We start from the raw sequence: 21,350 nt of genomic DNA, 5'->3' as shown, positions 1-21,350 counted from the left end.
ATTGAACTTACAGTCAAAAAAACATTAGGAAAAATAAGGCAGAATCCCATCTCATTAGCTTTTTCAGACTACCCTCCAGTTTCTCCCAGTGGGTTCTGAGAAATGGGCAACAGCCCCAACCGCCTTTTTCATGCAGCCTCTTTGAAAAATTGTTTGTTTGATTTTGGGCCATACCTGTCAGCACTCAAGTGTTACTTTTGGCTCTGCACTCAGGAATTATTCTTGTACTTCTGGCAGGCTCTGGAGGGGGGGGGGCATATAGAATGCTGGGGATCAAACCTGGGTTGGCCACTTGCAAGGCAAATGCCTTCCCTGCAGTGCTAATGCTCTGGCCCCCTCTTTGAAAGATCTGAGCCATGCACTGAGCTTATGTCCAATGGAATTCTTTTCTGTGTGGCCTAGCTTATGGCCTGGCTGGTGGTGTGGGTTGAGAATGGACTCAGGGTGCTGGGAGAGACGGGGTCTCCTGGAGGACCCCATCTTTGGCTGCAGGAACTGAATATAGGGCACAGTTGTGGGTGGCCCACTGATACTGCAGGAGTCAGAAATGACCAGCCATTGAGCCCTAATGTGTCCTGATGCGGCCGGTGGGTGATAGCCCTGAGGTGTTCTGTTCTCTGGGCGATGTTGCTCACAGGCTGAGTAGTGGAGTAGTGGATAGCCAAGTTTTTTTCAGGTATAGTGTTGTGTGGTGCCTTTGGCCAGAGGTCTGCAGGGTGTTGTTCTCTTGGAGGTATAGGATGCATCTATGACAGTCACTTGGGGATGCTCAGGACTCTGGAAGAAGAGATGCCCCTTTTCTGCCCAAAGGCCTAATAGTGCTGAGATAGCCCTGAGTAGTGGGTCTTGGTAACACCCCTTCCCTGTTACATGCATACAGCAGCTCCCCTATGTCCCCTGGGTTTGTGAGCCATCAGCAAGGTGCACGCAGCCTGTAGCAGATGAAGACAGATAAGGAATCCTGGGCTTAGAGCCCAGTACACACCAGCTCACGGGTGCTAGGCATTTTCTTGTCCTTCTCGGTTTTGTTTTATTTCTTTCTGGAGAGGCTGTGCCTGGCGGTTTTTGGGGAACTTGGAGCCCCCTCCCGGCCCCTGATGGCTTCTTTTCCCTGGCGGGTGGATCTCAGCAGGGCCATATAAACCAGAAGTGCTTTGTCTCCATCTCTGCCCATTTGCCCATGTAGGAAATCCAGCCCGAGCGGGGCCCACCGACTTCCCCTTCCTTTCTTCATGGAGCTTCCCCACTCCCTGCTGCCGAACTGAGCTTAAAGCAAGAGCTGCAGCCTAGAAGCAAGGGCTCTGTGCAGGACGGGCAGAGCCTGGGCCAGCCCATCCGGCCCCTTCTGGGCACCCTGCCCAGCAAGCTGCAGCTGCTCTCCAGGGACCCAGCCTCCTGTGCCCCCCAGGTCTTGGCCAGTATGGGCAGAGTCACAGGCCCGACCCCGGCCTTAGACAGAATAGACGTCGGGGAGCAGCTGGGCCCGGAGAAGCTGCTGAAGCCCTCATTAGGATTCTCAGACTCTGAGATGGAGGAACCAGAGCTGGGGGACAGGTCGCAGAGTTCCCAAGCACCAGCTCTTCTGAGCAGGCCAGGGGATGTCGAGAGTCAGAGCATGGCCCCTATCTCCACCAAGCTGTCTGACACCTGCAAGGGCATCTCCTCACACAAGGGGGAGCCATGCAGCCGCATTCTGGCCAAGCTTGGTGCCACTGGCCCAGAGGGTGACAAGGCCCAGAGGCACATTTCCTTGCTGTTCCCTGGGGAGGCTCCCTCCCTGTCCACCTGTTCCTCTGATTACATGCAGCCCAGCCTGAAGCAGAAGCTGCTCAGCAGTGCCCAGGAAGACCTAAGCTGGCAGGGCCTGAGTGGGGAAGGGGGCCCAGGGCCCAGGGGGAAGAGGAAAGAGCCCCCAGGCTTGAGGGTGGAACACATGTCCAAGCTGGTCAGCAAGGACCTGCCAGGTGGCTGCACAGAGGCTGGACCCTTCCTGCGAGCAGTGTCGGGGGTCCCAACCTTGCCCCCTGGACCCTCCATAACACTGCCTGCTACCCTGGCCTCCGAGTCAGCAATCCTTGCTCCTTCAGGGGCAACTCCTAGCCAGAAGAGACCACACCCTGGGTCCCCAGAGCCCCCCAACGCAGATGGGAGGCCTGGTCTCTCTCGGCCCTACGTGGATAGTAACAGCAGCATGAGCGGCAGCCAGGCCCCCTGCATGGGTTTTTCTGCCCTGGGGGAGGTGAGCGGCGGCCCCTGGGCCCAGCGGAGCTGGCGGGGGTCCTGGGCAAGGCCAGCCCTACACCCGTGCTGCTGGCCTCTGCCCGCAGAGCTCAGCTGAGGAGCAGCCAGAGAGTGAGGACTACTCAGAAGACCAGCGGTTCTACCAGTACATCCTGCAGATGGTCAAGATCTCCCGGCACCTGGAGGGCCTGGAGCTACCTGAGGGTGTGCAGGAGCCTCCGTGCTGGGACCTAGCCAATATGGTCTGCTGCCTGGCACCCTCGTCATCACCACCGCTGAGTGAGGGCGAGTGTGAGGTGCTTCAGGCTGAGGACAGGGACATGCAGTGTCTGCCCTGGGGGCCGGAGCTGCTGGAGCACCCGGCCCTAGGTGCTCAGGCCCCTGCCGGCCAGGAGGCCTCACAGCTGGCCCACTATCAGTCGAGCCACGGTGCGCTCAGGCAAGGCCTGGCTGAGCTGGGTGCTGGTAGAGGACTTGCCCTAGAGCCAGACAGGCAGCAGCTGTACCACCAGGTAGGCGTCACCTCCGAGGTGGCCCCGGGCCCGCCCTCCCATCTGCCTGCACTGCCCTCCCTAGGGGTCTCTCCAGAGGATGAAATACACTTCTTGGTTCTAGTTTTTAGGCATTATTTGATTTTGGGACTCCTGACCTTTCTCTCTTTGAAAGGCTCCTACTTCAGCTCTGCCCAGCGGTCTCGGAGGGGCAGCGGCAATTTAGTGGGGTCCTGAGAGGTGTGCCTGACAAGATACAGCTCCACCAGATGTTTTCTTGTGGCCATCATGGCCACCAGCTTTGCCAGCCACAGTGATCTGTGGACAACGGCCCAGCTGAGCTTGTCCCCAGCTTTTAATCAGATAGTGGCTGCAAGTTGGTGGGGCCCAGAGGACAGATGTTACTTTGCAATTCCTAGTCAATAAATGGCTGTGCCGAGAAGACGCAGTGGGGAGCAGCTGGGACTAGGGGTGACCCTGGCAGGCCGGGAGAGCTGTGCTTCCCAGCCCACAGCATAGGAGTGAATTATCCCCCCAAATGCACCTGGGAAAGGAGGGGTGACATGCTGGCAGTAGCCAGGAGAAGGGCAGAGGCCGGAGAAGGTGAGGCATGCACATTCTCCCCAACCCAACCCCCAGACTGTCCTGGGCTCTTCTGATGCAGAGGAGGGGCTAGTTCCTGCCCTAGGCTGACCTCATCATCCCTGTTTGCTGGTTGGAGATCTGGGTTGGGGGTGTGCAGTGAGCTGTGTGGCATTTGAGACACTTGCCTGGTGTAGGTGTCCATACTGCCTCATGGTGACCAGCTCCCTCTAGAGAATAAGGGAGTCAGCTCAGTGTCCAGAGAGCCAAGCACCTGCTCACAGTGCTGGACACTCCCTGCAGTAGAAACAGACCAAAGTCTGAGCCCTGGGCCAAGGCTGGGGCCTCCCTGAAGTGAAGTGGGGGGAGGGGACAACAGGGGGACATGGGAAATAGAAACTGGGAAGAGCCTGGTTATTGTCCTTGAGTACTTGCCACTGGGGACAGGTGTGGACAGGTGTGTGGGCATGTGACAGCGTAGGCCCTGTGTTCATCCTGTACTTAGTCCTCCCTGCACTGAGTGATGTGATGAGGCCCCTGCATAGTGGAGGGACAGGGAGAAACGTAGGCACTAGGCTGGCTTCCTTGGGTCCTCTTTGGTCCTTTCTCCTTCTCTGTGGGATCATGTCACATCACGCTCCCCCCTTTTTTTTTTTTTTTTTGGTTTTTGGGCCACACCCTGTGACGCTCAGGGGTTACTTCTGGCTATGCGCTCAGAAGTTGCTCCTGGCTTCTTGGGGGACCATATGGGACACCGGGGGATCGAACTGCGGTCCGTCCTAGGCTAGCGCAGGCAAGGCAGGCACCTTACCTCCAGCGCCACCGCCCGGCCCCTCTCCCCCTTTTTTTCCTCTACTCCCCCACTTCCCCTTTTTAAAGTTTACTCAAGGGAGGGGGGCAGAGTGATAACATAGCAGTAGGGTGTTTGCCTTGCATGTGGCTGACCTGGGATGGACCTGAGTTTAATCCCCAGCCAGGAGTAATTTCTGAGCACAGAGCCAGGAGTAACCCGAATACTGCCGGGTATGGCCCAAAAACAAAAAAGTTAACTCAAGGCCTCCCAGGGCCTCCTCAGATGATTCTCGTGAGCCCCAGGAGGTGGTCTGATGGGAGTCCTCACCTAGCCCAGATGTGCTGGGATCTCCAGGGATGCAATCAGTGAGGTTTGGGGGGACCCTGTGGTTCTGGGGAGCAAATTTGGGTTGGCCACATGCAAGGAAGGTACCTTCACCCCTGTGATAATACACCTCCAGCTTCATATCTTTTTTTCTTTTATTATGGCTAACATTTATTCTGATTTTGGGACTACACCCAGCATTGTTTGGGGGAATAGATCACATGACACTGGTATTCTGGTGGGGGGGGTTGCCTGGTGGTGCTGAGGGGCTCCTGTTTTGCTGGGAATGGACCCCAGGTTCTACACTCAGGGATCTCTCCTGTTGATGCTTGGGGAGAACCAATAGGGTTCCAGGGACAGAATCCAGGCTGGTCATGTGCAAGGTAGCACCCTCCCTGTGGTGCTACCACTCTGGCCCCTGATGTCTGCTTAAAGCCATGGATTATGTCCTCATTGCCGGAGAAGGTGGGGGTCTGGAGTAACAGCACTGTTTTCCCTGAGTGTCCCTTTGTAGATGCTCCCAATTTGTCTCTGTGTTGGTGTTCCTGCTATATGTTCTGGCCACTCTTTTGGGTCTAACAGTTCTGAGTCTGACCTCTCAGGGCAGCTGAAGCTTTGGGCCCAGATCCCTTCCCACTAGACTGTAGGCCAGGGGATGGGGTGGGGAAGGTCCCTTTCCCCCTCTGTCCTGAGCAGAGGTGGGCTTCATCTGGGTGGGACTTGGGGTTTATTTCTGTCCCTGTCTCTGATCCCTTCCCTCCTTTCTTCCCTCCCCCAGATGCCCATGGTGTCTTGGGTGTGTAACAAGATGTTTTCTGCCTCCAGGCCCTGGGTGCCCCACTTGCCCTCACGCACATCCCCCCAGGGGGCCTGGCCCCGCTTCGAGGCCTGGGGGATGGGGCGCCCGCCAAGCTCAAACGGATGCCGAGCGAGAACCTGGGCAGCTTGACTGAATCGGAGCAGCCTGGAGACCTCCAGCAGGTGAGTCCTGCATTGCGTGACCCATGTTCTTTCGTAACCCTGCCATGGCCCCTCAGATCAGGTGAGTCCTCAGTACACTCCTTCCTTACTCCCCCACTGTTCGGGCTCCAGGCCTGAACAGGAACAGTCAGACCCTGCTGTGGGGACTCACTTGTATCCCAAACTACAAAGCTGGAGCCGTGGAAGTGGGGTGAAGCTTTGTGACCATGTCTTCTGGGCCCTGAGCTCACCCTGCCCTCCTCTCTCCTGGGGCAGGCTCTCAAGGCTTCAGCTTACCCCAAGGGTCTCTTGGGCTCCATCCATGAGGACAAGATTGCCCTGGGCCTGCTGGGGCTGGAGGAGGAAGCCCCAGAGGAGGACGAGGCAGACGGTGACCTCCAGGTAAGGGGCGGCCTCTTGTCCAGCTCCTGCTTGTTGTCTGTTGGGACTCATAAGTGCTGTGGGCGGTTATGTGAACAGTGCCATTTTCTTAATTTTTTCCTTTTGTTTCTTTGGCCATTTCCTGCCTTCCGTTCACACATGATCCTTTGCAGAGTGGCCGCAGCTCCAGTGACCTCCTTAAGAACCTGCACCTGGACATTGGAGCGCTCGGCAGTGACTTTGCCTACGAGGTAGGAGCCTGGAGCCCTGGGGGCTGTACGCGGCACTTCTTTCCACCCTGCTTTACCTGCATTATTTGTCCCCAGTGATTATGCTGGTGATAATGGCGCAGAGCCAGAGCCCCGCCCTCGCCTGGCTCTGGCACTTTCGGGATTGCTGCATCCGGCTATAGTTGGGAAGCTGGTGCTTGTGCTCACCGGACTTAGGCCTTGAGATGGAACTCCCACACATTCTGGGGGTCATGCTCCCCGGGGCCACTGTGGTGCTCACAGCGTGCTCAACAGGACCACATTCACTAATGACAAGAGATATGGGATAAGACAGAAGCTGTAGACACACAGATACATACATATGCAAGTATAGACATATATACACATGCACATACATATATACACATGTATGTGAATACACATACTCCAGGTAACTGGGTCAAGTCATCTCTTAGTACCACAGGTGAGGAGGCCTAGCAGGGCATTGGTAGCATTTCTGGGAAGCAACATTCAGGTTTAAGCAAATTCCCCAAAGTGATCTGAAATGATCCAGGGGGCAGTGGTAACCTTGGATATAATTTAGGCCCCCCCCCCTTTTTTTTTTTTTTGCCTATGCAAGGCAGATTTCCCAGAGGACACTGACTTTTTTTTTTTCCCCCTAGAAAGGGCAGTAGGCTGTTTTTCCTAAAATTTGGGTGACTTAGACTTAAAGGTTCAGGAATTGTGGTGGAAGGGACTGCACCGTAGAGCCTGGGCAGGCTATGGGGAGGAAGTGAGGGACAGGCCAGGCAGCTGGGCAGCTGAGTGAGGCCTGAGTGCTGCAGTGCTGAGAACGTGGTTGGAAACAGCTTCCAGAATCTCCTCCTGCTGGTCCTGTCACTTATAGTACTCATTGAGTCAGGCCTTGAACCCAGGATCTCACTCTGGGGAGGCCAGAGCTTGTATTAAGTTCCATTCCTGGGCCCGGAGAGATAGCACAGCGGCGTTTGCCTTGGAAGCAGCCGATCCAGGACCAAAGGTGGTTGGTTCGAATCCCAGTGTCCCATATGGTCCCCCGTGCCTGCCAGGAGCTATTTCTGAGCAGACAGCCAGGAGTAACCCCTGAGCACCGCCGGGTGTGGCCCAAAAACAAAACAAACAAACAAACAAAAAAAGTTCCATTCCTGGGCATAGTCTGTCCTCCCCTGCTATCACTACATTCTTTTTTTTTTTTTTTTTTTTTTGGGGGGGGAGGTGTTTACACCTGGTAGCGCTCAGGGGTTACTCCTGGCTCTATGCTCAGAAATCGCTCCTGGCAGCCTCGGAGGTCTATAAGGGATGACAGGATTCGAACCATCATCCTTCTGCATGCAAGGCAAATGCCTTACCTCCATGCTATCTCTCCAGCCCCCCATCACCACATTCTTTCAAAAAGCAGAAAACAATAACCCCAGGACCACCAAACTCCACAGTGACCAATGTAGGCTCATGACCTTGAAACCCCAAGAATGCCCAGATGGGAGCCTTCCCTCCCTGCTAGTGCACTTGGTCTAGTTTTTTTCTTTTTTTCTTTTTTATCACTTTTTTGAGGGGGGACCACATCCCGTGGTGTTTTAGCTCTGGGACCATTTGTAGCATCAGGAACGGAACCCGGTTCGACCACCTGTTATGCAAGCATTTCTCACTTTGTACTATCGCTCTGGCCCCTGGTTAATTCATCTTTGGCAATTATCCTTTTTCTGACTGTTCCCGAGTATTTCATGCAAGCAATAAATCCTGAAGTCAACTTAGATTTTCCCGAGCCTTTAAATATTGATTGCAGACGTAATTAAACCTTTCACAGGCCTCCTATATCAAGTTCTCTTAAATACTTTATGCACATTGATTGCAACAGATCCCTCACATTTTACCCAGATAGTCACCTTACTCAGAGAAGGGCTGTACCGCTAGTTTATTTTTTTTTATTTTGGTGGGGGCCACACTCAACTTATTCCTGGCTCTGCATTCAGGGATCACTCCTGGCAGTACTCAGGGGACCACATGGAGTGCCTGGGATTGAAGCTGGATTGATGAAGGCAGCTGCCCTTCCCGTTGTACTCTGATGTGGCCTGAGGGCTTAATCTTTTTATTGTTATTGTTGTTTTGTTTTGTTTTTTTTTGGGCCCCACCTGGTGGTGTTTAGGACTTACTCCTGACTCTGTATTCAGGGATCACTCCTGGTGGGGCTTTTGGGGAGACCATATAGGGTGTTGGTGTTTGAATCTGAGTTGACTGTGTACATGCAAGGCAAGCACCTTACCATGGTGCTAACTCTTTAGCCCCTAAGCTCAGGCTTTGATTCTGGCAGGTAACCCTAAGGCAGGTTGGGATGTCAGGAAAAGTCACTTTCTCTGAGATAGAGTACGGTCTGCAAAGAGGGAACACGTAGAGGGTGGGGATTTGGCCTTGTCCATACTTTGCCCACACCAGGGAATAGGGAGCATGTTGTGGGGTGTTTGGCTGAATAGTGGAGAGCCCAAGCAGGAGACGGGGTGAGGGGGCCTTAATGTGCAGCCAGAAACTCATTTTGAGTTTCTCAAGCCCTGCCACGTGGCTGCACACACCCAGACTGGGTTGCCTGAGCCTTGTGAAGCTGTCTGCCACATGACTTGGGGTGTGTGTGTGTGTGTCTTTCCTTTTCATAGTAGATTAGAGATGTCAGCAGCAAAGGGCTCTTCTTGCCTGTGGCCAGGGTGACCCAAAGCTCCCTTTCAGGTCATCTTCTGCTACTTTGGAGGTACTCGAGATGTTCAGTGTGGCCTTTTGTCAGGCCCTTCCTAGAATTACCCCCGCCCCCCAATGTGTTGGGAAAGGTGGGCAACGTGTCAAGCCCAAAGGGGTGCTGAAGTTCTGGATGTCAGCATTGAAGTGGAGCAAGGACCTTTCTGGGCCAAGCTACTTCTGCTGGCATCAGGTTTACTTTTTACTTTTCGGGAGCCTCCAAGCACTAATCAAGGGGCTAAGGGCCCACTTCTAGTGCTATTCTGGGCTTGTAGTTCAGTTGGAGTCCCAGGACATGGTGCTGCTTGGGCCTGGCAGTGACAGGGATCATTGAGGCCACCTGGCAAGACTGGGGTTTTTCTGGACACACTTGGCAGTGTTTGGGTAAGCATGTGGTCTTGGAGATCCAGCTGGGGTCGCCTTCCATGTGCCCTATCCTCGCTTTGTCTCCTCAGCCCCTGGAATCAGCTTTTTTGTTTTGTTTTTGAACCACTCCCAGTGGCATTCAGGAGTTGCTCTTGGCTCTGTGTTCAGAAATTACTCCTGGCAGGTTTGGGGACCCTATGGGACACCAGAGATCAAACCTGTATTGGCTGCATGCAAAGAAAATGCCCTACCCATTGTCCTATGGCATGGACCTTTGAATGGTTTGTACAGGGTTCACTTTGTTACTATGCCTTCACCTTCTCGTGCAGCCAGAAGGGAACCCCGGGAACCCCCACCTTCTCTCTCTCTCTCTCTCTCTCTCTCTCTCTCTCTCTCTCTCTCTCTCTCTCTCTCTCTCTCTCTCTCCCCTCTCCCCCTCCTCTATCTTCTCTATCTTTCTTTCTTTCTTTCTTTTTTTTTTTTTTGGTTTTTGGGCCACACCCGGCGATGCTCAGGGGTTACTCCTGGCTGTCTGCTCAGAAATAGCTCCTGGCAGGCACGGGGGACCATATGGGACACCAGGATTCGAACCAACCACCTTTAGTCCTGGATCGGCTGCTTGCAAGGAAACACCGCTGTGCTATCTCTCCGGGCCCTATCTCTTTCTATAGTGATGGATATCCACCCATCACTATAGGGGTTCGGAGTCAGTGCCAGGTGTGTCTGGTGCTCTGTTCCCTTCCATCACTGTCTTGCGTGTCCTCACCTCTGCAGGAGTCCCCGCAGACGAGCCAGCTGGAGAAAAAAGACACATCTCGGGGCTCCGAGGCCACCGGCCCCCCTCTACCTGTCAAGCTTTCCTGCCAAGGGGCAGACAGTAGCCTGGGCAGTGCCAGCAGCAAAGGCAGCAAGGGCAGCTCAGGAAGAGGGCAGAGTGCCTGCATCCCCGAAAAAGAAAGGAGCGAGAAGAATGAGGCTGGCACTCTCAGGAGCCTTGGGACCCCAGACCCGGACCCTGGGAGCCATCAGCCAGCCCAAGCCAGCACCAGGGAGATCCCAGAGAGCCCTGGGGATGCAGGGAAAGAGGGTTCTAGAAATGAAGAGGAAGCCAAGGTGTCTTCCCACCCCAGAGCGAGCCTGTCGGATGTCAGTGAGGTGAGCTGCTGAACACGTCATGCTGGCATAACCTTACACCCACCAGGGCCTTGTCGGGGCCAGTCCCCATATCTTTACCCTCTGAGCAGGCCCCGTGGGTCTGTCATTTCAGCCAGATCCCTCTCTGGGGACCTAGATGCCTGACCCATGTAGTGAGGCCTCTTGTTCTTTTCCTGCCTGCCTCTGTGCACATGTGTGAGTGCAGGTGTGTGACTAGACACATGTCTGATGGTGTGTGCATGTATGATGTGACCACTCTGTGATTGAATACCTGAATGAGTGTGAGTACATAGTAAGTGCAATATGAGTGCATGTGTGTGATAGCGTGAATGCATGCATGAGAGTGAATGCATGTGTGAGCATATGCATGAATGTTTTTGAACACATGTAGCAGTGCACTATGATAAATTTATTTATTTTTGGTTTTTGGGTCGCACCGGGCAGTGCTCAAAGGTTCCTCCTGGCTCTGTGCTCAGAAATCGCTCCTGCAGGCTCGGGGCACCATATTGGATGCTGGGAATCAAATCCAGGTCCATCCTGGGCTGGCCGCTTGCAAGGCTAATGCTCTATCGCTGCGCTATCTCTCCGCCCCCAATAGTGCACTGAGATAGCGTGAGCACATTTATGAGTGGATATGTGAGTGTGTGATAGGGCCCATGTATGTATGTGAGGGTATGTGTGATCATGTGAGTGTATGCATGTGATAGTGAGCATTTGTTTTTATTTGTTTTTTTGGTTTTTTGGTTTTGGTTTTTGGGCCACACCCAGTGACACTCAGGTGTTACTCCTGGCTATGCGTTCAGAAGTCACTCCTGGCTTGGGGGACCATATGGGACGCCGGGGGATCGAACCGCAGTCCGTCCAAGGATAGCGCAGGGAAGGCAGGCACCTTACCTCTAGCGCCACCGCCCAGCCCCAGATAGTGAACATTTGTATCTATGTGAGTGCTTGAAAGTATGTGCGTGTGTGAGTACAGGCATGTTTTTGCACGTGCATGAGAAATACACCTGCATGTGAGTATGTGTGTACAAGTGTGCCAAGAGTATGTATCCTCCCTTGTCAATGGAGGCTGGCCAGCATGAGTGGTTAGTGAGAGAATGTGAGGGGCCCTGGACTGGGGGGGTCCTGCCCCATCCTCAGCTCTCAGGGAGACTCTTTAAGCATGTCTACGGCTCTCTGTGCCTACCCAGGTCTTGCTTTGATAAGAGAATGAAGGTTGGTCCCTCTGATGGGCCCGTGGCCTTCTGATTTGCCTACCTCCTTATGTTCTCCCAGGTGGCTGGTAGGGACGGGGTTCGTTAAAGGGGTTCACTGCTCCTGGGGATAGGGTTTAATGAAGATGTTTGCTGCTTCCCGGAAAAGCTGCCCTCCTGCTATTTTCTGATCCGCTGGGACTACTTCCTGTTTCCTTAGAGCCTTCTCACTTCTTAACCTGGGAGGACCACAGTCTGTGTTTTGGGGGGGTCTATATCTGTGGGTGTATGTTGTTGGGGCTGTCCACATGTGTGTGTTAGGTATTAGGGTTGGTTTGTATTTGTATTGGGGGTAGTGATCTATTGAGAGAGAGAGAGAGAGAGAGAGAGAGAGAGAGAGAGAGAGAGAGAGAGAGAGAGAGAGAGAGAGAGAGAGAGAGAGAGAGAGAGAGAGAGAGAGAGAGAGGGAGAGAGGGGGGAGAGGGGGGGAGAGGGGGGAGAGGGGGGAGAGGGGGGAGAGGGGGGAGAGAGGGGAGAGAGGGGAGAGGGGGGAGAGAGGGGAGAGAGATAGGAGAGAAGAGAGAGAGAATGAGAGGGAAGAGAGAGAGGAGAGAGGAGTGTGTGTGTGTGTCTGTGTCTGTGTCTGTGTCTGTGTCTGTGTCCCTAGACCTAGCAGGAATAAGGGCTGGCAGATGTGTGCAGTGTGGTTGGTGGTCCCCTGTTCCTCTTTCACTTCCTGAAACTTTTGGTTGTAGGAGCAGTCCTGTACTGACTCCTGGTTCTGTGCCCTCATGGGGTGATCTATGTCTCCCCAGGACCTCAGTGAACATGTGGAAAAGCTTCGTCTCTCGGGCGACTCTTCTGACCCCAAGTCCTTCCTGGGCCCGGTGAGTGTGGCAGGGCTGGTGCTGATTCATCTCCCCTGAGGCCTGTGGAGCACCACCTGCTCTGCCTGTCCATGGAGCAGTGTCCCCTCCGTCATGGGTCTGTGAGGCCACTGTGGCATCACTCTCAGGGCTGGAGGTGGCTCTGCCGCTGGCAGGCTTCGCACCTCCACATCTCATGATCCCCTTGAGCACTACCAGGTGTGACCTCAAGACAAATATAGTCTCCTTCAAGGCTGGGCCTGGGGCTCTGTAGAGCCCTGCATACTTGGTGCCCTGATTCTATCCTGGCCCAACCACAGGATGAAATGAAAAGACTCAGTATGAGTGTGTGGGAATGTGAACACATGTGAGTGTGAGTCCAGGCTGTGTCTGGAGCTGCTGCTGATCCTCAGTCCCCACCGACTGCTTACTGTTCAGGGGGATCTTGGGGTGGCCCCCCTGCAGGCCGCCTTTGTCCCAGACTGTCTGCAAGCTTGCTGGATTGGTGTCAGCTGCCCAGCCTCTGTCTATGCCGAGCAGTTCACAGTGCTTTTCGGCAGATGCTGCCCTCACCCCCAGGATCCATCTGTTTGGAGGCAGCAGCCCTCAGGGAAGGGCTTAGTGGGAAAGCATCAGGGATGAGCAGGATTGAGATGTGGGGGACTCGGGGGCTGCGTGCCCTCACCCTCGCTGAGCCAGGGGCTTAGAGGCAGATGGCGACTACATTAAGCGAGGAAATGTTACCTCCCAAGCACAGGAGGGCCGCAGAGTCCTCTAGCAGAGGCACAGACAGCGTTGCCATCCATATCTGGAGCTCCTAGGAGCCAGGTTGCTGGCCCTGTACAGGTCCATCAGTGTCATTCCCTTAGGAGTGCACATAGGACATGGGGCCAGTGTGTTCCTTTAGCCTGCTGTCACTGAGCCCAGCAGGGGTCTGAGGCCTGGCAGGGGCAGGCTGCTGAGGGCAGCACTTGCTGGGGCCCCAAAGACTCCCTCCCTCTGAGGCTTGAGTGGGGGAAGGGCAGCTAGTGCCTTGCTCTGCAGCAGGTACCCCACCGAGAACTGGGGCCTGTGCCAGCCCAGGTGCCTCTGGCTCATTGGCGGTGCCACATTTGTCCCTCCCATTGTCCAGGTCCTGCTGCCCCATGATTTTGTTGTGGAAACTCAGTAAAGGGAGATGCTCCTCAGTACATCCTCATTACTCAGATGAGACCAGGAGCAAGCAGTTATGGTCATGATGGTGCTGGGGTGTGGTCCCCAAAAGGTGCTGCTCTGGAAGGCTTGAGTCAGGGTGGTAAGGGATGGTCCTGGTGGACGCCACGTTTGCTACCAGCTCCATCTGTACCTGATCTCAAGCCCTGGTCTGTTTCTGACCTTGACCAGCCCCTGCCTGCACCTGACCCGCCCCCTCCCCACTTCTACCTTGTCTCCAGGACTTAGGCTTCCGCAGCCAGACCCCAGAACACCTGCTGGGCATCCACCAGCTCACCCCAGCACTGAACAGAGACAGTTGGGAGGTGAGCATCTTGGAGATCTGGGAAGTGTGCTGCTGGGTGGGGCTTCCCTTCCTGGGATCCCCCAGAGCCCCACCTGGCCAGAGCCCCACAGGGAGGGTGGAGAGGGCTGTGCTAGCCTCCCCTCACTCACTAGCCCACCTGTCCTGGTGCCTGCTGACCTCAGGACCTGCCCAGCTTTGAGCCTTTCCATTGCTCCACACTCCCATGCTGGAGAGATAGAAAGCCTGGTACATGCACCCACCTTCCTTGGGTAGGAGTTGGGGTTCATGTGCCTAGTCTGATGAACCTCACAGAAGCCCTTTTGCCATTTACTGTCATGTTACAGAGGCAGTGATGGACTTTCGAGTAGAAAGTACTAGAACATGGGTGGGCCCAGCAGGGCCTGAGGGAATCTGAGCCCTGTGGCCTGCTGTTTGTGGGTAGTTCTTCGCTCGCCAGGAAGGGAACCGCACTGCTTGCCCAGGGGGTGGTAGGGACATGGACCCCGAAGCTCGTGAGCTGAGGTGTCTGGGAAATGACAAGCCTCCAGAAGTTCCGGCCTCATGCTGCCCCCTCCATCTGGCCCCAGGTGTGCTTTTTTTTTTTTTTTTTTTTTTTTGGTTTTTGGGCCACACCCGGTAATGCTCAGGGGTTACTCCTGGCTATGCGCTCAGAAGTCGCTCCTGGCTTGGGGGACCATATGGGACACCGGGGGAATCGAACCGCGGTCCGTCCGAGGCTAGCGCAGGCAAGGCAGGCACCTTACCTTTAGCGCCACCGCCCGGCCCCCCAGGTGTGCTTTTGTGTTACTTCCTGTTTTTTGTCCTGGCCCCACATGTCCCACCAGCTGCCCAGATGGTCTCTGTCACCTAAATGTTGTCCTTCCACTGTGTCTCCATCTTTGTCATCTGCCTCTATTTTTTGGAATTTTTTAAGTTTTGAAGAATCAGGGGCTACCTCCCAAGCAGTGCTCACAGGCCTGACTGCAGTCTTGAATGGTTAGATATTCAGGCCCTGAGGTGCTGGGTGGTCACCAGGGCAACAGGTGGTGGTGTTTGGGCAGCTGTGTGGCCAGGGCCTCAAGCATGCTGGGCATGCTCTAACCCTGTGTGTTCTCCCCAGCCCTTGAGCCTTTCTCCTTAGCTGCTCCTGCCTCTGCTGCTCCATGTAGGACCCATGCTGGTCCCCGTGGACTGTTCTTCACCAGTGTCTTTGTCCTTAGCAGCAGGGAGCTGGAGCTGGTCTCTTAATTTCTTTCCTCTGTCCTTGCTCTGTTCCCTGCTTTGTGCAGTGACTGGCGAGGCCATCCTCTGGTGACTTCACTGTCCTGCTGCTTCTCTTCATGTCCCACGTGTGTCTCATCCATTTTACACACACCTCCTAGTGCTTCTTCCTGGGCACCAGAGTCAGCCTGGGGGCTGCAGGAAATTTGAGGGATCCCAGAAAAGACCCTGCTTCTGAGTGTTGTTTCTTGGTTTCCCACTTTCAGCCTCACAGGGTAGGAAGAGACAAGGATGGCGGCCAGTCTGGTAGGGAGGAGTGGCAGAGCCAGCTAACCAGAGGCTCAGAAAGGTGAGAGTGGGCACGGCCACTTTGTGGGCCCTCCGGGGTTGTAGATGTAGCTTATGGGCATGGATTTCACTCATGGGGTGGACCTGGCTTTGTATGTGGCTCACTTTGCCATATGTGTGCGTACGTGTGTATATGTGTGTATTCTCACCCATACACACGGGCTCTTTGTTCCTTAAGATGGGAGCTTGAGGTGCTATAGGTGCCCTTAGTGGGCTCTGAGCTCTTCGGGTTGGCACGTTCGTTGGATGCACCTGGTGGTGGGCTGGCTGCCCTTGCCTGCCAGGAGTTTACTGCAGCCTTGCTAGAATGCAGCTGATTCGGAATCCTGCTGTGTGTCCTCAAGTGCACATGAGTGCATGCGTTTGTGCCTGTTCAGATGTCTATGTTCCAGCCTGGCCCTCGTGGGGCCTCTGACAGTGCACCCCTTGCCCAGTTCTCACACTCAGGCACCCCCTGTGCATGGGTGCTGAGGCCTGTCCGGGAGAAGGGAGACCCAGTAGGGTCACAGTGGCTCCATGGGGCTGGGGGGACAGGTTCCAGAGGAACTGCATCTCTCAGGTTCTTCCCACCATCCACCCAGAGGGGCTGACTTTGCTCTGGTCCAGCAGGTCATCGAAGCTGCCACTAAGTTCTCTGCACAGCCGGACCCCTGAGGAGCAGCCTCCAGAGCAGGAGAGGGCCGGGAGACCTGTGGATGCAGCCGGCAGCCCCCTCCCATTGGTCTCCCTGCAGAGGTGCAGTGGGGAGGGGCAGCCTGAGCATTGTGGGTGAGGGGTCCTGCGGGAAGCCACCAGCATGTTGGGATTTGGACAGTGAGGCTGGGGACGTGGGACAAGTCTGTGGCCTTGACAGCTGTCACCAGGGTTTCTATTTGGCCTCCCCACCCTGTGCACCCCCGTTGCCGGAGAACAGGAGGATCTGTGTCCACAGCCTATAACTTAGATCAGAGCCAATATACTTGTCTGGGGAGTTTAGGAATGCTAGAATGAAGAAGCCTCTTCTGTTTAGCTGCACCTACCCTACCCGTCATCCCATCTTTGGGGGTGCAGTAGTGTGTGGGTGTTACTCCACCCTGGATTTACGTGTAGCGGGGTGTTAGCATTTCCTCTCTAGGACGAGGATTGCTAAGGGCAGTGAAGGCGAAGTTCACACCTGAGGCTTCAGTGAGACTCCTACCTCGCCCTGTCACATGTCATCACATACAGGCCCCAGGGAACCCCTCTGTCTTGCTGGCTTTACAGCACAACTTCCTTCTTGGTCTCCAGGGAGGAAGAGACCCCCAGCCTGCCGGGCTCCCTGCTGTGGGCCCAGGAGCAGCGCTTGCAGGCGGAGGAGCCCGAGAAGGGCCCAGCTTGCCTCAGCAGTCCCTCAGCATGTCCGGAGGTGTAAGCTTTAGCTCTTGTGTGTCTTTTCTCCTGGGCCTGCAGGAGGGCCTTCTGGGTGGCTCCCTGATTCTGTGGCAGCCTCAATATCCTCAGCAAGACCATGAACTTGGGGGGGTTAACCTAGGTGCGTATTGGGAGTCAGCCTAGGCTCAGGGCAGGGACCACAGGGAATGAGGGTGGATGAGATTGTGCCTTTTTTGTTTGTTTGTTTGTTTTTGGGTTACACCGCAGTGCTCAGGGATTACTCCTGGCTCTATGCTCAGAAATCACTCCTGACAGTCTTAGGAGACCATATGAGATGCTGGGATTTGAACCGCCATCCTTCTGCATGCAAGGCAAATACCCTACCTCCATGCTCTTTCTCTGGCCCCGAGAATGTGTCTTTTGACTCACCAACATAAATGGGGAAATCTCATCTCTGCTCCCAGGCACAACTTTTCTGTCTTTCTTGGGGAGAACACACCTGGCAGTGTTCAGGGGTTACTCCTGGTTCTGTACTCAGGAATCACTCCTGGCAGGCTCAGGGGACTATATGTGATTCCGGGGATTGAACTCAAGTCAGCTGTGTGCAAGGCATATGCCTTACCCATTGTACTATTGCTTCAGCCCCAAGTCTTTTCCTTTCTTTGATTTTCTTAGTTTGGTTCTGGGAATAGATAGAATTCAGGACCTCGGGGCTGGAGCAATAGTGCAGCAGCAGCGTGTTTGCCTTGCACGCAGCCAACCTGGGACAGACCTGGGTTCGGTTCCAATGCCCCATATGGTCCCCCTAGCCTGCCAGGAGCCAGTTTTGAGTGCAGAGCTAGGAGTAACCTCTGAGCACCGCTGGGTGTGGCCTCTCCCAAAATTTAGGACCTCATGTATGAAGTCAGTCTCTGCTGTTGAGCCCTGCCCCTGTACTTTTAATTTTATGTAATGATTTATAGGTTTTGGGGGCCATATTTGGCTGTGTGCAGCTGTCCTCAGAACTGGCTTATAATGCTGGCCCTTCTGTAGGCAGCCCACTGTGCCATCACCAGTGGCTACCCCAGGCCTGCTCCCAGAGACTATGGCACAGGAACTGGAGCGGGAGGAGCGGCGGCTGCTGGAGCTCAGGCATGAGAAACTACAGCAGCTGCGGGAAAAGCTGCAGCAGGAAGAGGAAGAGGAGATGCAGAAACTGAGGCAGCAGCAGGAGTCGTCGCTCAGGTGCGCCCCCATGGGGCCCAAAGGGAGGCGAAGGGTATGGGGGAACTGTGGGCCTGCATTTGGGCTTCAGGTCAGGGCTGCTCGCAGTTGTGTGTGTGTAGGGGCCAAATGACCTGGCAAGGGTCCAATACACACAGTATTTGGTCTCTGCTGCCCATCCTAACATTAATTTCTGGTGGGGACTCTGCATGCTTGTGTGCAGCCCCTGCAGCTCATGCTCCTGGAACTTATGATTGGGCCTCTGATATTTGGGCTGGGTGTAGAGACTCGCTACCCTATGCCTGTTTCCTCTGTCCCTCTGATCCAGACATATCTATTTGGGCCACTGCCTGATGCTGCCTGACCTTTATGCCTGGGCTGGGCTGGTATCTGGGTCTGGGCACTCAAGTAGAGGTCCATTTTGAGGGGAGAAGCCCAGGGCTGGCAGAGCCATTCCCCGGATCCTTAGAAAGTGTCAGGACAGGCCTGCCTGCTGCCTAGAGTAGTGAAAACAGTGAGCTGGGTTCCTGCCTATAGGAGGGGAGCAGGTGGAGTTGAGGCAGTGCTTCTCAAATAGCGGGGCGTGCCCCAGGGAGGGCTCGAGGCTCTGTAAAGAAGGGGGAGCTTTTGACCTTGGCAAACACTGTCATAACAAGCTAAGCCCCGTGTTTATGCCTTTACGTCTCTGGAGCTGCGAGCTGCTGTGTCCTGCTTCAAACCCCGCTTCGGAAAGCTATGCATTGCAAAATGTGCTCATTGTAGCCATTAATCCAGACATCACTTCTGATTAAAATATCAGCTCAAATTATTTTATGTATTTTTGTTTTGCAGGTTAAAGTTTTTTTAATAAAGATACTATTTACAGTTGCGCGGGAGGGGGGTCCACAAAAAATGTTTTCTTTCTAGGGGGACATGACGGAAAATAATTGAGAAGCACTGAGTTGAGGAGACTTTTCTTCCAGGAGGGAGGTTGGGGGTCGTATGGTGGGGAGGGGGAGGAAGGGGGAATCTGCAAAGGCGCCAGCTTGGGCTAGCAGGGGTAGCTCATGTGCTGGGGTGGAGAGAGAAAAGTTTGGAATTCTGGATGGGTTGGGACAGGTGGTGCTTGAGAGGATCTTGGATGGAGGGGCTTTTCAGAGGTCCTGCTGGCATCTGGTAGCCCATCCTCTACTTCCTGGGGCCAAGGGCGGTAAAGTTGATGGCGCTGGCAATGGGACGCCTTGAGCCAGGGCTGCAGTGGAAGGAGCCTTTGGGGTCCTCCATACCCTTGTCTCCCCAGCACCCTGAAGGAGCAGCTACGGAGAGTGGCTTGCGAGGAGGAGAGGCGGTTGCGGGAAGAGGAAGACCAGAAACTCGCACAGCTACGTGTCCAGATCCAGTCTAACACGGCTGCCGACGAGAGCCAGCTTAGGTATGCATGCGTGGTGTGCGGGTGGGGGCCGGGTGACCCCCTTGTTGCGGGGCTCTTTGGTACCCAGGCTGAGTCCCACCTCCCCACTATCTGCCCAGGGCCCAGCAGGAGGTGGCTCTGCAGCGGCTCAAGGATGAGCTGGAGTTGCAGAAGGAGGCCCAGCGGGCCTGCCTGGAGCAGCAGAACCGGCAAGCTCTGGAGCAACTGCGGGAGGAGATGGAGGCGGCCACACAGCGGGAACGCACCTTCCTGAGCACTGAGAAGGAGCAAGCGCTGAAGCAGCTGCAGGAGCAGCTGGAAGGGGAGAGGAGAGGAGTGAGTAGATGTGAGGGTAGGGGCAGGTGGTGGTGGGCTCCACGTGGACCCCACGAGCCAGGCAGGCGATGCAGGGAGGAAGAGGGGAGTTGGTGTCAGATCTGCTGGGGACGTCTTGGTCTGCAGTAGGGATATTGGATCTGGGGTCCCAAATCAGGGTGCCCTGTGCCTTGATGCCCCTCTCCTCTCCCACCTGGGTTCAGAGGGTTCTGGCTGGCCTTCTAGGGGGAAACTGATAGAGCTGCTTTTAGTTAGGGAGGACTTGTAGCCTTCTTTGTGGTTGGCTTGCTTTGGACCCTGTGGCATTGAGGGTGGCATATTGAGCCCAGCTGGCAGGGGCCTTTGCACCCCTTCCTTGGGGGCTGGCCTGGAGGGACTGGGCCTGACCAGGGCTCTCCTGGGCTCTTAGTTCCTGGTTTAGGGGTGGGATCATTCTGGCTCCCCTCACCCCAGGGCAAAGCCTTGCACCCCACATAGGTCCTTTGTCACCCACCAGGCAGTGGCAGCTCTGGAGCGGACCCACCAGGCCAAGCTGGACCGTCTCTCTAATTCCTGGGAGTCCGAGCACAGAGAGGTAAGTGGTACTGGGGCCTCCCAAGGCTGGCCTTGAGGGCGGGAGGCTCCCCTCCAGTTTCCCACAGACCCAGGTAGGGAGGGCTCTGTGCAGGGCCTTGCGCTGGTCTCCCTAGGTGGCCTCGGGCTTCCGGAAGCAGATGGAGGAGGTACAGCCACCAGAGGGGGAGCAGCAGCTAGAGAAACTGAGCCGCGCAGAGCTGCTGGCCTGGCAGAAGGCTCAGCACATACGTGAATATGAACACGAGGTGAGTGGGACTGCCAGACCCAGAAGCTCTTCCCCAGACCCTGCATGCGAGTGACCTCCCTCCTTGCTTCTGCTCCCATCCCCACCCCACCCCCCGACTCCTGCCTGCTCCCCACCCTGTAGCTCAGCAGCCTCCTGAGAGAGAAGCGGCAGGAGGTGGAGAGGGAGCACGAGCGGAAGATGGAGAAGATAAGGCAGGAGCACCGGCAGGTGCTGGCTGAGACCAGAGAGCAATATGAGGCTGAGGTGAGCACCGGCCTTTATGAGGCACCTGCAGCCGAGGGGCTTCTCATACAGTTGGCAGCACTGGGTCACAGGGTGGGAACTCCCCACCGCTGCCAAGAGGACGGGACTCAGTTGCCGACTTCTAGCTTTGGGACTTCACCTGGGGCTTCTTCCAGCTTGGAGCTCGAGTTCAGGCCCCTGTATTAAACTCAACCCCGGCTGCAGCAGTGGGGCCAGTCCCTCAGCCGTTGGTTTAAAATAGTGTGGCCGCTGTGTCACCAGGATTGAGGTCAATTCTGGGCTGCCAGGAAAGAGACTGGCAAGAACCAAACAGGATTGATTTATTTTTGGGGTGCTGGGGACAGAACTCAGGGTCTGCCCCAACAGTACAGAGATTCTCTGGTCAGCTGCAGTTTGGTGGAGGTCACATGCCCCCAGACCTCCTGCCAGCCTGGAAAGGGACATGACTGGGGTTGCTGAGTGTCCGGCCTCTGGAACTCACATCCCAGACACTTTCTGTTGCGTTCCCCGGTGGAATGGAGTTGAGGCTCTTCTCACACCTGGCCTCACATCTGGCCTGTGGAAGGACCATCTATTACCCCTCTCTGCAGGTGGTCAGGGGATCTGGTCTGAGGACA

At 55.3% G+C, this 21,350-nt stretch overlaps 2 protein-coding genes across 2 annotated transcripts in view; both read left to right on the top strand.

Annotated features, from left to right (window-relative positions):
- CEP164 (centrosomal protein 164) overlaps positions 1–21,350 on the top strand; it is a 42,594-nt gene that overhangs the window by 16,655 nt on the left and 4,589 nt on the right. The window contains exons 5-19 of the mRNA XM_049778402.1: positions 5,257–5,412; positions 5,668–5,793; positions 5,946–6,023; positions 9,885–10,262; positions 12,271–12,342; positions 13,755–13,838; positions 15,307–15,389; positions 15,995–16,123; positions 16,655–16,774; positions 17,771–17,962; positions 19,221–19,352; positions 19,451–19,667; positions 20,164–20,241; positions 20,357–20,488; positions 20,611–20,733. Of these exons, the coding sequence (XP_049634359.1) occupies positions 5,257–5,412; positions 5,668–5,793; positions 5,946–6,023; positions 9,885–10,262; positions 12,271–12,342; positions 13,755–13,838; positions 15,307–15,389; positions 15,995–16,123; positions 16,655–16,774; positions 17,771–17,962; positions 19,221–19,352; positions 19,451–19,667; positions 20,164–20,241; positions 20,357–20,488; positions 20,611–20,733 (2,100 nt within the window). The remainder of the gene's footprint in view (positions 1–5,256; positions 5,413–5,667; positions 5,794–5,945; positions 6,024–9,884; positions 10,263–12,270; positions 12,343–13,754; positions 13,839–15,306; positions 15,390–15,994; positions 16,124–16,654; positions 16,775–17,770; positions 17,963–19,220; positions 19,353–19,450; positions 19,668–20,163; positions 20,242–20,356; positions 20,489–20,610; positions 20,734–21,350) is intronic.
- On the top strand, positions 1,518–3,030 carry LOC126015598 (uncharacterized). Its single transcript, XM_049778174.1, has 2 exons — positions 1,518–2,239; positions 2,328–3,030. The coding sequence occupies exons 1-2, from the start codon at positions 1,529–1,531 to the stop codon at positions 2,967–2,969; spliced, it is 1,353 nt and encodes a 450-aa protein (XP_049634131.1). The 5' UTR covers positions 1,518–1,528; the 3' UTR covers positions 2,970–3,030.

The sequence above is a fragment of the Suncus etruscus genome, chromosome 8 (assembly GCF_024139225.1).
Source record: "Suncus etruscus isolate mSunEtr1 chromosome 8, mSunEtr1.pri.cur, whole genome shotgun sequence".
NCBI classification, from domain to species: domain Eukaryota; kingdom Metazoa; phylum Chordata; class Mammalia; order Eulipotyphla; family Soricidae; genus Suncus; species Suncus etruscus.
This window is presented reverse-complemented; position numbering and strand designations above follow the sequence as displayed.

What these genes read in the sequence shown, in the direction of transcription:
- LOC126015598 (XM_049778174.1), top strand. Translation starts at nt 1,529, where the DNA reads ATGGAGGAACCAGAGCTGGGGGACAGGTCGCAGAGTTCCCAAGCACCA. An exon ending in GTTTTTCTGCCCTGGGGGAG is followed by an intron (nt 2,240 to 2,327) that starts GTGAGCGGCGGC and finishes CTCTGCCCGCAG; the next exon opens with AGCTCAGCTGAGGAGCAGCC.